Source organism: Pristis pectinata, chromosome 35 (genome assembly GCF_009764475.1).
Source record: "Pristis pectinata isolate sPriPec2 chromosome 35, sPriPec2.1.pri, whole genome shotgun sequence".
Lineage (NCBI taxonomy): Eukaryota > Metazoa > Chordata > Chondrichthyes > Rhinopristiformes > Pristidae > Pristis > Pristis pectinata.
The window spans coordinates 15,041,791-15,057,709 of NC_067439.1; the positions used below are offsets into that span (position 1 = coordinate 15,041,791).

The 15,919-nt window shown below is 48.6% G+C and overlaps 1 protein-coding gene across 8 annotated transcripts in view; it reads left to right on the forward strand.

Moving 5' to 3' along the window:
* The window catches only part of LOC127586347 (homeobox protein Meis1-like), a 278,364-nt gene that overhangs the window by 233,425 nt on the left and 29,020 nt on the right, over positions 1 to 15,919 (forward strand). For all 8 annotated transcript variants that reach the window (XM_052044217.1, XM_052044216.1, XM_052044222.1 and 5 more), the window contains 2 exons: positions 3,626 to 3,771; positions 14,319 to 14,395. In XM_052044217.1, coding sequence (XP_051900177.1) covers positions 3,626 to 3,771; positions 14,319 to 14,395 — 223 coding nt within the window. The remainder of the gene's footprint in view (positions 1 to 3,625; positions 3,772 to 14,318; positions 14,396 to 15,919) is intronic.

The following is a 15,919-nucleotide window of genomic DNA, read 5'->3' on the forward strand; positions in this document are numbered from 1 at the left end:
CTAATGATGTTTTTTTAAAATAATTCCAGATGTTTTTAATGAATTTAATTTAATTCCCCATCTGTCATGGTGGGGTGTGAATTTTTGTCCCTGGATGAATTGTCGAGGCTTTGGAACTGCAGTCCAGTAATTGAACCGTCCCACTGTAGCCTGCACTCTAGTGCCTCACTACAGGGAGCAGTTCCAATTCACACCTCCCTCCAGATTAAGAGAAGAATCTCCCACAAACCAGGAACAGAAACCAACAGAGAGTGGATAAAAATCTCTCGTTTTCTTTGAGCTATTGAGTACAGTTCCTGCAAGGAAGACAAAGTCGAGAGTGTGTTTGATGAGTTGGGGGTGTGGTTCCAGATGACAGGTCGTGTGATGAATCCTTCAGGACTGGCAGCAGGTCTGCGAACTTAAGCACAAGTGTGTCAGCCAACCCAGAGTTGGCAGCGACTCCCGAGACAGCACAGTTACCTTGTGATGTGTGACACAACCTCATCTTAACTAAAGCACCTGAGAGGGTGTCAGCCATCTTCTACAGCTCACTCAGTGAGGGCCAGCCTTCCTTCAACCTCACACAGGCTCCGATGATGCACCAACCACTTGTCAATTGCCAACGGAATCTTTTTGCTTGTGTTTCTGTGCTGTAATGATGATCACACTTGATGAGAGAAGGCTTCCGTTCTTGGGCCCTACAGGAAGTAAGATGAGCAAAAAGCAAGCTTCTGGAGGAACTCAGTGGGTCAGGCAGCATCTGTAGAGGGAAAAGGACACGCGACATTTTGGGTTGAGATGTCAGCTGTCCATTTCCCTCCCCAGATGCTGCCTGACCCACTGAGTTCCTCCAGCATTTTGGGTTTTAATTCTCCAGATTTCAATATCTACAGTCAATAAGGTGAGTCTGGTGATGTTGGGGATTTCTCCTACAAAGTCAGATAGGTCAAAAATGCAAAGGTGGAGATTGGTTGTTTCTTCCCAAGAACACGGCAGTGAGAATTTTCCCAGATTCCAGTCAAGGAACAGAACAAAGCTATTCAGTTCCATGTCTCTTTCCTCCCATTCTGTTGTGAAGGATCCTCTTTGCATTTCTATAGCACCTTTCTCAGAATGCCAAAAAGGTCTGTGCAATCGGTGAAGTATTTCTGAAGTGCAGCCAATCTGCACAAAGCAATCTCATGGTCACATTGTTTACTGGGATACCAGAGAGAGCTCAGCCACTCTTATTTCAAATACTGCCTCCACTTGATAGGAGAGTTAATATCTCAACCAAAAAAGCAGTCCTTCAGACAGTGTTGCACTCCTTCAGTACTGTGGTTTCAGCTGAGATCTTCCCTGCGGAGTGGGACTTGAACCCACAATCTCCTGGCTCAGAGTCGTGCTTGCTGTGGCTGATACTCTTGAATCAAGAGTGATTTCTTAAAAAAATAAAACTTTCACTTCAGTGATGCAGTTTATGGCCTCAGGATGACCCTGACCACCTTCACAACCAACCAGGTACATTAGGGGTGGCACAGTAATGTAGACTTGGTGTACTGAAGGGCGTATGACTGACTCTATCACATCTGTGACATCTATGAAACTTACTGAATACTGAAAAGCCTGGATAGAGTGGACAAGGAGAGGATGTTTCCATTGGCAGGAGAGTCTAGGATCTGGGGCACCACCTCAGAATAAAGGGACATCCCTTTAGAACTGAGATGAGGAGGAATTTCTTCAGCCAGAGGGTGGTGAACCTGTGGAATTGTTGCCACGGAGGGCTGTGGAGGCCAAGTCATTTGGTGTAGTTAAGGCAGAGATTGATAGGTTCTTGATTGGTAATGGGGTTATGGGGAGAAGGCAGGAGAATGGGGTTGAACAAAGAAATCAGCCATGATAGAATGGTGGAGAAGACTCGATGGGCCGAAAGGCCTAATTCTGCTCCTGTATCTTATGGTCTTCTGATCTCTACGGCATCTATGAAGTCAGCACTGTTGAGACGTAGCAAATGTAAAGGACAGTTTTACACACAGTAACATCCACAAACGGCATTGGGATACATGCCAAGATCATCTGTTTTACAGTTCTTGCCTGAGGGTCTTGCAGGACCCTCAGGCAAGCTCACTACACTTCTACAAGGTAGTGCCATTGGGATCATTCACCTCCACCCGACAGTGCCCATGAGAAGCGCTTCTAACCATGCAGCACTCCCTCATTACTGCACGCAACATCAGCCGATATTGTTGCCTTCAAGCCTCTGGCGAGGGACTGTCTGACTTGGGTCTTAAACAGTAAAATACTGAGCAGCATCTGCAGGGGGGTAAACAGTCAATGCTTCAGGCCGACGAACCGTCTTCAGACTTCCAGTATCCACAGGATTCTGACTCCAGCCAGCAACACGCAGAGCCACAGGTGCCCCAGACCCACTAAAAATCAGTGCACAATAGTTAATGTCACTTTTTCAATTGCAGGAAAACATCTTTATTGGGTCTAAAATTCATTTAGTTTGTCCTCTACCAGCTTGAGGTCAATAATGGAAACAATGTCAGTTCAAGTTTCAAACCCGATTTCATTAATGTACTGTGCTTTTTTTTACCGTGTCATTGCTTCAAGAAAATTAAACATAAAAATATAGAGATTAGTAATTAATATTTTGAAAAATATACTTTGAATTCTAACAAGCCCAAATTTATCAAACACTTTGGTGAACAAGTTGTGTCAGTGTCTATAATGCTGGCTCACCCAATGTGTATCACCTGTAACAAAAGTAGTCAATGGACTTACACAGCACCTGTAGAGTAATAGGAGGGTTTGGGGGGTTTGGAAGGGAGATTGGGGGGGTGGGGGTGGAGTTTCAATCCAGTGGCATGCTTTCTGTCAAATTGAAAACATTTACTTTCCAAACTGAACCCTTCGTTTCCAGGTACAGCAAGTAAGAAAGCTAACAGAATGTTATCATTCAGTGTGAGAGGAATTGAATACAAAAGTAGGCAGATTATGTTTCATACAGGACAGAGTGAGACCACTTCTGGAGTACTGCCCACTGCTCTGGTCTCCTTGCTTAAGGAAGGATGTTAATGCATTGGAAGCAGTTCAGAGAAGGTTTGTTAGGCTAATACTTGGAATGGGCAGGTGTGAGGAAAGGTTGGACAAGGTGAGACTTGGAACATATTGTACCCTGAAGGGTCATGACAGGGTGGATGATTCCTCAAATGGGACAATGCAGAACTAGGGGTCATTGTTTGAAAATAAAGGGTTGCCCTTTAAGACATGGAGGAGTTGACTTTTTTTTCTCTCAGTGGGCCATGAGTCTTTGAAATTCTCTTCCTTAAAGTGTAGTGGAATCAGAGTCTTTGAATACTTTTAAGGCAGAGATAGGCAGGTACTTAGAAGGAAGCTACTAAGAGTAGAAGGGAATGTGGGATTAAGGTTACAATCAGATCGGCCATGAATTTATTGAATGATGGAGCAGGACTGAGGGGCCGAGTGGACCAATGTTCCTAATTTGTACATTAGTGTGTGCTGAACCCAGGCCAGGAGACTGGCGCATGACGTTCCCTTTGTCAGTCACTGTATCTCCTGCAAAAGGAGAGTGAAAGCCGCCTGACCCTCCACACTCCTTGGTATGTGTTACTGATCCCATGGTTTCCTCTCCCCTCAGGAGACGCGTTGGACAACAGTGTGGCCTCGCCCGGGACTGGCGACGATGACGACCTCGACAAGGACAAGAGACGCCAGAAGAAAAGAGGCATCTTCCCCAAGGTCGCCACCAACATCATGCGAGCTTGGCTGTTCCAGCACCTCACGGTAAGAGTGAAGGGGAAGCACTGACCTTAACCCTAACCAACAGCCAAGCTCCATCACCCTCCTCCCAATCCCACAGCACATCTAGTGCCTTCTCTTGTTGGAGGGCTCGGGGCTGGATAAGGAGACAATGCCTCCCTGGTTGAGGAGTGTTGCTCTTCAAAACGAACAGATGGCCATTCAGGAAATGAGGAAAAATTTCTTGGGGCATCTTCGGAATTTTGCAAGGTTCATTAAAGGCTGGTATACTGATACAGCAGTTCAGAGAAGTTTCACTGCTCTAATACCTGGAATTGTCTTATGAGGAAAGATTCGACAGACTGGCCTTGTATGAAAAAGTAAGGGGTGACCTGATTGAAAAATATCAGTGCTTGACAGGGTGAAAGGACATCTCCCCTTGGGAGAATTTGGAACAAAAGGTCTCTATTTAAAAATAAGGGTCATCCATTTAAGACAGAAATGAGGCAGGGTCGTTTCTATCAGAGATTAGTGAATCTTTGGAACTCTCTTCCTCAAAGCGTGATGGAAGCAGAGTCTTCGAATATTTTTAAGCCAAGGACGGACGGATACTCGATAAGGGGAGAAGGGTTACCTCAGGTTAGCAGGAATAAGACAAGATAAGATATCTTTATTAGTCACATGTACATCGAAAAACACAGTGAAATGCATCTTTTGCGTAGAGTGTTCTGGGGGCAGGCCACAAGTGTCGCCACACTTCCAGCGCCAACATAGCATGCCCACAACTTCCTAACCCGTACGTCTTTGGAATGTGGGAGGAAACCCACGCAGACACAGGGAGAATGTACAAAGTCCTTACAGACAGTGGCCAGAATTGAACCCGGGTCGCTGGCGCTGTAGTAGTGTTACGCTAACCGCTGAGGGTAAAGTTCTAATCAGATCACCCACCATCTTGTTAAATGGAGGAGCAGGCTGCAGGAGCCAAGAGCACTACTCCTGCTTCTAATTCAACTGTGTTTCTATTTCCTACCCTGGAGGGCTTTGGAGGTTCAGTCATTGCATTCAGAACAGACATTGACCCGTTCCTGGATTTTGGAGGAATCAAGGAGAATGGGGACAGCGCAGGAAACTAGCGATGAGGTAGAAAATCAGCCATCATCTTGATGAATAGTGGAACAGGTTCAAGGGTCCGAAGGGTCTGTTCCTGCTAATGTTTTGTTGATGTTCATAGTTTGTGTGGAATTACCCTTAGAGCCAGTTGTCTGACACTGGTGTCTGTTCACGCACCACCTTCCCATCCACTTCGTCACAACCCACCAGTGTATACAGGACAAGAAGTGATAACACAGCATAGTGCCTTGTGCAGCGTACAATGTGCCAAGGCATTACATGGGAGAGCTCCAACAGTATCTGACTCTACCACATGTGCTAATAGAATGGATAACTGAAATTCAGAGGGTCACCGCTCCTACAGCAGGGAAACAGGCCCTTCAACCCACTGAGTCCGTGCAAACCATTAACCACCCATTTACACCGATCCTGCACTGATCCCATTTTATTCTCCCTACATTCCCTTCAGCTGCCCAATGATACACACCAGGGGTAATTTAAAGTGGCCCACAGACCCGTACACCTTTGGGATGTGGGAGGAAACTGGAACACCCAGGGGAAATCCATGCAGTCAGAGGGAGAATGTGCAAGCTCCACACGGACAGCATCGGAGGTCGAGATTGAACCGGGGTTGCTGGTGCTGTGAGGCAGCAACGCTGCTGGATGAGACAAAAACTTGGTTAAACATTTGTTTTCACACATTTCTTAAAAGGAGCAGAGGCAGAGAGGTTTACAATGGGGAGTCCAGAGCTGAGCGGAGATACGGGCACCAATGTTTCCGTGAAGGAAGTCAGAGTGTGTGTGAGGTTAGAACTGGAGAAGTTATTAGGCTGTGGAACGTTACAGACAGAGGGAAGGATTAGAGCACGAGGGGGAAAGGTTTAGAAATGTTTATGATGGTCGGGAACCTGCAGTGTTTTATCTGGTGGGACCCGACCCCAGGCACCATCAACAGGCCATGAGCTGTTCCTGCACTCGCTCAAGTGTCCGTTTCCAGACTTGTGCACTGCCTCCCTCAAAGGCTGCAAGGCACCACTAACAGCAGAGGCCCTGCATCACAGGTCCGAGGGCAGAGCCCCGGGGATGCTGGAACTCTGAAATTAAAATGGGAAATGCTGGAAGTACTCAGCGGGTTGAGAATTTCCTGTGGAGAGTGATGTTGGTGAAAGTTCGGTGATAAAAGGGCAGCACAGTGGCGCAGCAGGTAGTGCCCCTGCCTCACAGCTCTGGTGACCCGGGTTCAATCCTGACCTCCGGCGTGGTCTGTGTGGAGTTTGCACGTTCTCCCCGTGACCGTGTGGGTTTTCTCCCAGATACTCTGGTTTCCTCCCACATCTCAAAGACATACATGTTGATAGGTTAATCGACCACTGTAAATTGCCCCTAGTGACCTTGACGAGGTCCCTGTTGCAACTCCCATTTTGGTATTGGTATTGGTTTATTATTGTCACTTGTACCAACGTACAGTGAAAAACTTGTCTTGCAAACCGATCGTACAGGTCAGTTCATTACACAGTGCAGTTACATTGAGTTAGTGCAAAGTGCGTTGAGGTAGTACAGGTAGAAACAATAACAGTACAGAGATAGTGCAGTGCAATAAGGTGCAAGGTCACAACAAGTAGATTGTGAGGTCAGAGTCCATCTCATCGTACTAGGGCACTGTTCAATAGTCTTATCACAGTGGGATAGAAGCTGCCCTTGATCCTGGTGGTACGTGCCCTCAGGCTCCTGTATCTTCTGCCTGATGGGAGAGGAGAGAAGAGAGAATGTCCCGTGTGGGTGGGGTCTTTGATTATGATGGCCGAGGAGATGCCAGCTGTCCCTCTCTTCCCTCCGCCATTTCCAAGTGGATGCAGTGAAGATGCCGGGATGGTGGTCCAGGGTCAGTGACTGAATGGCCTCCTTCCCCCGCCTCCATATGGAAGCCCAAGGGCTTGTTTTCCTGTTCCTGTACCTTCAATCTGAAGTTGTGTGTCCACTGTGATCCCTCACCTCGAGCCCCACAGAAGGCAGTCAGCTGCCTTCAGCTGAGAAACTCAGTGTCTGATTGCAATAATTAATTATAGTGAATCCTTTTGCTGGTTAGTTAGGCAAAGTACTTCTGATAGGGCCTGAGCAAACTAACTAATTGAAATGTCTGTAAATACATTAGATTGTGGAAAGAGCTAATTAGATGGCATTTAATCACCTGACTCCATGGCCGGCCACTCGACCTGAAACTTCAGGATGGAAAAGCCTCTGGGAGCGCTCGTTAAACTGGCCAGTGTCTACTCCACTGATCCCTGGTCAGATACCACTGATGTGAAATATTCTGCGTTGTCTACAGTGACCCAAGCACATTTATAATCTTTGTCAGGGCACAGGGGTAACCGGCGGGAGGGGAGGAAAACAGATATTAAGGAGTGAGGAAAGGAAGAAAGTTAAAGGGAAGGAGAAAGAGAGAAAGAGAGAGAGATAAACACAGTGAGGTCTGATGGAAGGAAGGGGGGAGAATGGGAGGGAGAGGGAGACAGAGTGTTAAGAGGGAGGCAGACAGGCTGGAGGGAGGGAGGGGAGACAGGGAGGTAGGAAGATGAGTGGAGTAGACAGAATCTGGCAGGGGGAGGAAAGGTTGGATGGAGAAAGGGACAGTAGGGGGAGGCGTGAGAGCGAGAGGGTGGGGGGAGTGAGGTAGGGCAGAGGGCCATATTCCAGGTCTGACTCCTTCTCAGTCTGACACTGATAACAGCAGACAGGCAGATGCAGATGTGTGGAATCCCATGTTCATAGGTACACACAAGTTTTACATACATTATACATGCAGACACACAATTCATGGAGTCTCTCTCTCTCTGTCTCTGATGCATTCACATTTACAAATGTACACATATTCTCACCGTCATTCATTCTCACACATTTGCAACACACGCAAACACTCACTCAACACTGAACCCATCAATATTGCTGGATGAATTGAACAGTCTCAGGATAAGGAAGATTTGGAAGTTGTCCAAATGAAAGTTGGACCCCAAACATATGGCAATAAATCTTGCATGTTGCCTGATGCAGAGATGTGACCTGTTACGACGATAAAGTCGCAGGGTTGTACAGCATGGAAACAGACCCTTCAGCTCGACTCGTCCATGCCGACTGAGATGCCTCTCTCTGCCACTCCCATTTTCCTGCATTTGGCCCATATTCCTCCTTTCCTCTCCTTTCCATGTACCTGTCCAAATGTTTTTAAATGCTGAGATTGTACCTGTCTCTACCGCCTCCTCCGGCGGCCTGTTCCATACACCCACCACCCTCTGTGTGGAAAACCTGCCCCGCAGGTCTCCCTTAAAACTTTTCACTTTCACCTTAGACCTATGTCCTCTAGTTTTGGACTCCGCGGAAAACTCCTCTAACCCTACCTATACCCCACATAATTTTACAAACATCTATAAGGTCACCCCTCCTGCACACCACTGAGAACAATCCCAGAGTATCCAATCTCTCTTTGCAACCGAAGCCCACCATTTCAGGCAATGTCCTGGTGAATCCCTTCTACACTCTTTATAGCATTGCCAGATCCATACTATAATGTGGTGACCAGAACTGCACCCACTATTCCAAGGGTAACCTCACCAATGTCTGGACCAGCCTACGATGCAGAACCTTGTCAAAAGCTGTGGGTACAAGTACACCCTTGTGTGGGAGATTGGAGTCCAGTTTGACCTTAACTCTGCTGCCTGTGACCTAACTCTAACTACATTCCACTCACCAGGTCTGCGCTGGCTCCTGGTGAAGCAAAGTCTTGATTTTAAAATTCTCATCCCTATTTTCAAATCCCTCCATGATCTCACCCTTTCCTTCCTCTGAAACCTCCATCACAGGCAGGCATGAACCCAGTAAGAGCCACTGCCTCCCAGTTCCAGAGACCCAGGTTCAATCCTGCTGTCTGTGTGAAGTTCTCCCTGTGTCTGCGTGGGATTCCCCCAAGTGCTCTCTTTTCCCCCAGATCCCAAAGGCATGCGGGTCGGTAGGTAAATTGACCACTGTCAGCAGCTCCTAGTGTGAGGGTGAATGGTGGGAGAATCAGGGGGCGGTTGATGGGGACATCTGAGAGAGTACAGGTTGCAGGGGAATAAGTGGGGAGGTGAGATGTCCTGAGAGCTGGCATACACCTGATGGGCCAAATGGCCTCCTTCTATGTTGTGAGAGAATATGAGAAATCACTCATACTCGACAACTCATCCACAATTACCAATGTTCCACACTGTGATCGTGTCTTCTGCTGCCGAGCCTCCCAACTCCAAACTTCCCTCCTCAACCTCTCTGCATCTCTGCTGCTCTCTTTTCCTTCTCAGGCATTCCCAAAACCCCAGCTCTCAGGCCGGGCTCCACCTGTCTATGGTGACGTATCCCAGCAATCTATTTTATTGTATAAGAAGCCTTTGAAAAACCTTGGGTCACTTTTCTACTTCATAGGGCGTTCTGTACGTGGAAGGTGTATAATTGTAGTTGCAGATTCCAGAACTGCTTCCCACAGAAGGAGAGAATCAGGAAGGAGTTCCAGGAAGGAGCTGAGGCAGCCTGAATGGATGGCTTTGGAAGGAAATGGATCATGTAGCTGTGACAGTGGGTTAGGTAGCAAAGGAAGACCTGAGCTTTGCTTCATTACTTTGGCTCAAAAAACCTAGAGAACCAACAAAACCAGCAGTGCCCGAGCATTCAGCCATCCCTTGCTGATCTGTAGGGATACCATAAGACATAAGATATAGAAACAGAATTTGGCCATTCAGCCCATCAAGTCTGCTCCACCATTCAACCATGGCTGATTTTTTTTCAACCCCATTCTCCCCGTAACCCTTAACCCCCATTACCACAAGAACCCATCAATCTCTGCCTTAACTACACCCAATGACATGGCTTCCACAGCCCTCTGTGCCAACGAATTCCACAGATTCACCACCCTCTGGCTGAAGAAATTCCTCCTCATCGTCCCTTTATTCTGAGGGTGTGCTCTCAGATCCTGGACTCTTCTACTGATGGAAACATCCTCTCCACGTCCACTCTATCCACGCCTTTCAGTGGTTGGGAGGTTTCAATGAAATCCCCCCCTCATCCCCACTTATCCTTCTGAATACATTCCTGGAAAATCTCCATAGAGGAAAAGGCTAGGCTTTGGGGTTCAGTGTATTCCAGGGGACGGAGTGTGGTGCACTGCTTAAACCAATAATAACTAAGTCAATAGTAAATCGAATACACATCCAGCAGAGTCAAAGGTTGTTAAAGTGAAAATTTGAAATCAAACATCCATCCTTCAGGAACCAGATCAGTTATGGTCCTGTTTGCTCATTCACTGACTCCCCACCTCCTGGTGCTGCCTCTGCAGCCCGGCTGCTACTTCCTCTGCACCCTCCCCCTGCCCACATCCTCACCTCTCCATCGTCAACAGCTCTGACCCAGGAAACTCCTTCACTGCCCTTTTCTGACTCCACCTCCAGGACCCGGTGTCGGGGCTCACGTTGCTGGTCACCCTCCTGGAGAGGTCACAGAGGAGAAATGTGACACGTCAGCAGGACATGCAAGAGAAGCCGGGGTGGCTCTTTAGAAGCACCGAAGCACAGGCGTGAATGCACTGAGGTGTCCAAACCGTCAGCATCCAGGGAGGGAACGGGAAAGTGTTTCCATCAGCAGGAGAGTTGATAACCAGTTGGGAATGCACTGCCTATCACAATTAATAATGATACTCAGATAATACTGATCCTCAGAGACACAAGAGGCTGCAGATGCTGGAACCTGGAGCACAAATCAAACTGCTGGAGCAACTCAGTGGGTCAGGCAGCATCTGTGGAGGCAGAGGGATGGGCAATGTTTCAGGTCAAGACCCTGCATGACCCTCTCTCCTTCAGTTAACAATAATCCTCCCTCTGCTAACACCTACTTCAAAACCTGTTTCCCAAGGTGAGGGAATTAGGGGTTGTAGTCTCTGGATAAGGGTCAGGAGGGAGATGGGGAGAATCTTCCTCACACACACAGAGTTACAAAGCTTCAGGATTCTCCGCCTCAGAGTCGCTGCGTACAGTCAAGGGTGAGATGGACTTTATGGGAATCACGGCACAGAATCAGGCCATTCGGCCCGTGGTTTATGCTGACCATCAAGAATCCACTTACATTAATCCTGGTTTATTCTCCCCACATTCCCATCAACTCCCCCAGATTCTACCCCTCACCCACAAACTGGGGGCAATTTACAGCGGCCAATTAACCCACCAGCCAGCACATCTTTGGAGTGTGGGAGGAAACTGGAGCAACCAAGGGTGGGGGGGGGGGGGACCCAGACAGTCACAGGGAGAACGTGCAAACTCCACACCGACATTGCCCTTGGTTAGGATCGAACTGGGGTCTCTGGAGCTGTGAGGCAGCAGCTCCACCATCCTCGCCAGTGCACAATGGAGGTTGTGGGGGACTGGCTGGGAAAGAGGACAAGGCAGAGCACCAGCCACACTGTTATTGAACAGCAAAGCCAGCACGAGGGCCTTGGTGATCTGCTGCTCCAGCAATTTCTTATATTTTTATGTTCTCAACCTACAACTGGACATGAGCCGTGAGATTGCTGCCTGCTGGACCACATCGGTAAAGGCCCAGGTTGTTCCAGGGAACTGTGGCAAGGATCCGCCTGCACCCACAGGCTTCAGGAAAATATGCAAATATTCAGAGGTTGCTTTTGAAGTCAGACTCTTTCTGCAAGAACTTTTGAAAGGGGGCAAGGGGGAGATCAACTGATGTGCATCAAAATTGTCTTAAAAGATGTGATTTTGTTTCACGTCGAGACCTGGAAGCCCCCTCTTCTGTCAAAGGGCCGCAATTAATCATTCAGCGGCAACATCTCGAGGACACTTTTGTCTTTTTTCCGGGTTCATATTAGGTCACAGCTGTCACAATCCTAGCAGGCCTGTTTGTTATGTGGCTATTTGCATTTCGAAACGGGGGAAAGAGCAGCATGATCCAGTAACCCATGGCAACCCCCTGGGGCCTACCCTGCTGTCAGGCCTAGGAATATGGACGGAGGCCTGTGTTTTCTACAGGCCCCATCCGTCACCCTGCTGTCAAATGTCCATGACACAAGCCTTAGTGTGAGAGACTCTGGGGCTCAGGGCTCATCTATCACTGGCCTGTCAGATAAGAAACAGAGAGTGCACTAAACCCATGGCCTGTAAAAGACCAGCCCACAGCATTTTTTTCCCAGAATGAAATGATCATAATGTTATCTGCCATCTGTTGTCACTGCCCCAAAAGCAGCCCAAGAAAAGAGAGGCACATTCAGTCTCTAATTGGACGGCTGAAATTGTGATCTTTTGTAGATTCCAGCTTTGTGGCAAAAAGGTTTAACAGTCATGGCCTTATATGGCAAGCTTTATGTGTTCTGATCCCACCTTATACCTAAACATAGATTTTATTAACCTGATAAAATAACCAGGTTTGAAGTGTTAATCTCAATAACGGGAGAATAAACATACATTTATCTAACGCCTTTTTTGACCTCAATGAGTCCCAATGAACTTTGCAACCAATGAAATACTTTTGAAGTGACTGTCATAAGTAGTGCACGGCAAGATCTCACAAACAATAAATGACCAGATGATCGACTTCAGGCTGTTTGTTGAGAGCTCGCCCTTGGTCAGTCCACCAGGGAGAACCTGCCGCTCTTCTTTAAAATATTGACAGTGGAGCCTTTCCCACCCTGAAAGGTTCAGCAGCTCATGTTCCTCTGACACTGCAGCAGCCCCTCAGTGCTGCATCCATCGAGACTGCATGGCCATATCTCTGGAGTGGGGCTTGAACCCATGACCTTCCACCCTAGAGGTGAGAGTGCAATCCAACGAGCTGCAGGGGATTGTCAACCTGATAAGGAACCTGCTGTCCTCATTTGTGGTGGTAAATGCTGTCTCTTTATGTGGTGACTTCAGGATGTCCTGATGCACTTTACAACCAACAAAGGACATTTTGTTTTTGGAGTGTGCCCTTCTTGGAGGACGCTGACTGTTCTGTGGACGGCGTGTCCAAAGCACAAGGCAGGCGTCCTGATCAACCTTGGTTGGAAAAGAACAGGTTTAAGCCACACTATGGTGACTTGAGCATTCAGGCTGATTCTCTGACTGACGTGGAGGGATTGCTATGCTGTTGCAGGGACCTGTCTCTCAGCTGGGTCCCCTTCATAGTAAACAGTTCTACAGCACTATTTCAAAGGGAATTTATCACCGATCAATATTTATTTATCAATCAATGTTGCTCGGAAAGAAACACAGATAATTCAGCCTCTGTCACCTCGCTATGCATGGGATCTTGCTGTGCACAGGTTGCCTGCTGCCTTTCCTGCATTACAACAGGGTGACTATACTTCAGAAAACCATTTCAGAATCAGAATCAGATTTATTATCACTGGCTTATATGACGTGAATATTCACTGGCTGTGAAGTGCTCTTGGACGTCCTCAGAGGGTTAGGAGAAACCTTTGAGACTCTGTGAGGTTCCAGGTGAGTGAGCTCAGAGATATTGCTGTTCCCGTCGTTTGACACCCCCACAACAAGCCAAGAGATGCATAGGTGGTTTGGTCGCTACTCTCCTCTGAGGAGGTTCTGCGATGTTTGGCACCTCCTCTCTGCCTTGCTCTCTCGCTCCCCCATGGATCATTTCATTGACCGCATTTACTCTCAACTTCTCACAAGATTGTAAAGTGACGCAGCCCTTTAAAGATGCAGGCATGGGATCTCTGGAGACCCCCAAACCCAGCTCGTCATTTGACTGAAGAAATTTGCCCCGGGGCTGGTTACAGTGATTATTTCCATTGCTGAGCTCTGCCCCGTGCTTTGAATTAAATGATCAAGACATCCAGCCCAGTGACAGAGCTGTGGTGAGGGAGAGGGAGAGTGAATGGGAAATGGGGGGGGGGGGGGAGAAAGAGGGGAAAGAGAGAGAGTGAGAGAAGGAGGGAGAGTAATACAGATGAATTCAGAAAAAAAAAGAGTTATGGAAGGGGGGGGAGTTGATAGAGAGAGAGAGAGAGAGAGAGGAACAAGGAGAGGAAATATGTCAAAGAGCTGCTCCAAGAGAAGAAGGTGGATAATGAGATGGAGAAAACGAGAGAGAAAATTCGGGGTTCATATAGAGAGAAAGTAAAAGAGTTTAGAAGACAGACAAGCAGAAAGAAAGGGAGGAAAGGAATAAGAGAGAAAAATATTGAGATGTTTGTGCACGCCAAGGTCCAACAGATATACAAAGACCCGACGCACTGTTGTTCCTTGAGGGACTAATGCTGGGTTGAGGCATGAGGAGAACTCCTGACCCCCCGGACCCAGCCCTGGACCTGTCGTGCTCCAGGGGTGCGACAGGTGCCTGTTCAGCTGTCTGTGCTGGTGGTCCCACCCTGGGGGTGTTGAGTGACTCTGAACTGATGGGGCAGTGCCCTGACTGAGGGTGGTCTGTGACTCACGCTACACTCTTGTGTCCCTTTCCAGCACCCGTACCCGTCCGAGGAGCAGAAGAAACAGTTAGCGCAAGACACGGGCCTGACAATCTTACAAGTCAACAACTGGTGAGTCAGTGTGTGCCCTGGGGAATGTTGTAATGGAGTGCTGGGGGCGGGGTTACAGGCAGAGTGTTGGGAGTAGGGTTACCAGTGGAGTGTTGGGAGTGGGGATACAGGCAGAGTGTTGGGAGTGGAGTTACAGGTGGAGTGTTGGGAGTGAGGTCACCGGGGGAGTGTTGAGAGTGGGCTTACAGGCGGAGTGTTGGGAGTGGGGTTACAGGTGGAGTGTTGGGAGTGAAGTTACAGGCGGAATGTTGGGGGGGTTACAGGCGGAGTGTTGGGGTGGGGTCACAGGTGGAGTGTTGGAGGTACCACATCACTAGCTGTGTGTGTGTGTGTGTGTGTGTGTGTGTGTGTGTGTGTGTGTGTGTGTGTGTGTGTGTGTGTGTGTGTGTGTGTGTATGTGGGCAGACCCACAGGCAGAGTGTTGGAGGTACCACGTCACCAGAAGTGCGTGTGTGAGCGGACCCACAGGCAGAGTGTTGGACATCACAGGCGCAGTGTGGTGGGGGCAGAGTCACAGGCGGGCTGTGGAGCTCGAGTTACAGATGGAATGTGGGGGTGTGGGCAGGGTCACAGGTGATCACGGGCAGAGGGGTATGGGCAGACAGCGGTGTGATGTTTAAGGTGGTCGGGGTAGGGTCGTGGACCCAGGAGGCTCTGTTAACCTCTTGGATCCAGCTGGAAGTTATGTGTTGAGAATGAATTGTGTGTTCTATGTGAAAACATCAGCCTTTGCACTTACCACTCTCCACAGCCCGCAACTCCCTGGTGAAATTAGCTCTGAAATAGCAAATCCCTTGCGCCACAGTGAGAGCAAGCGGTGTCTCGTTCACCCTGCACCTCTGCAGAGTAGGCTGCAAACTGCCACTCAACATCCAGCTGAGCACTGACGCACAGGCTGCGCCCTGAGCCAGGCACACTGCCCTCTCCTACGGTGGGAGGTAAATCCAGGCAATCGAAGCAAGGCCGAAGGAGCACGGGGAGGGGAGTTCACAGGGCCAGGGAGCATCTGAACTGAAACCAAGGAGTGGAGTGAAATGTATCAGGAACATAATAACAGTGATGTCCTTGACGGAGTGTTAAAATGCTCACTGGCGAGGGGTCACCATCTCCCTGATTACATAACGACCTTCTCCCTGGACCCCAGGGTGATTTTAATTTTAAGTTTTGCAGATAAGTGTATTGCAGGCAAGGCATGTATTGCCCATCCTGAATTGCCCCTGAGAAGGTGGAGGTGGGGTTCCTTACAGACCATGGCTCTTCTTCTGGTGAAGGTGCTCCCACAGTGCTGTTGGGAAGGGAGTTCCGGGATTTGGTCCCGGCGACAATGAAGGATAGGAAATACATTTCCAAGGGTGGTGCGTGACTTGAGGGGAACCTGGCTCTCCCCCGGCTGCCCTTGAACTTCTTGGCGGTCGAGGTCATGGGTTTGGGAGGTGCTGCCGGTGTAGCCCCGGCAAGTAACAGCAGTGCTTTTTGTAAATGGTCCACTCTGTGGACTGTGTGCTGGTGGTGGACGGGGTGAAT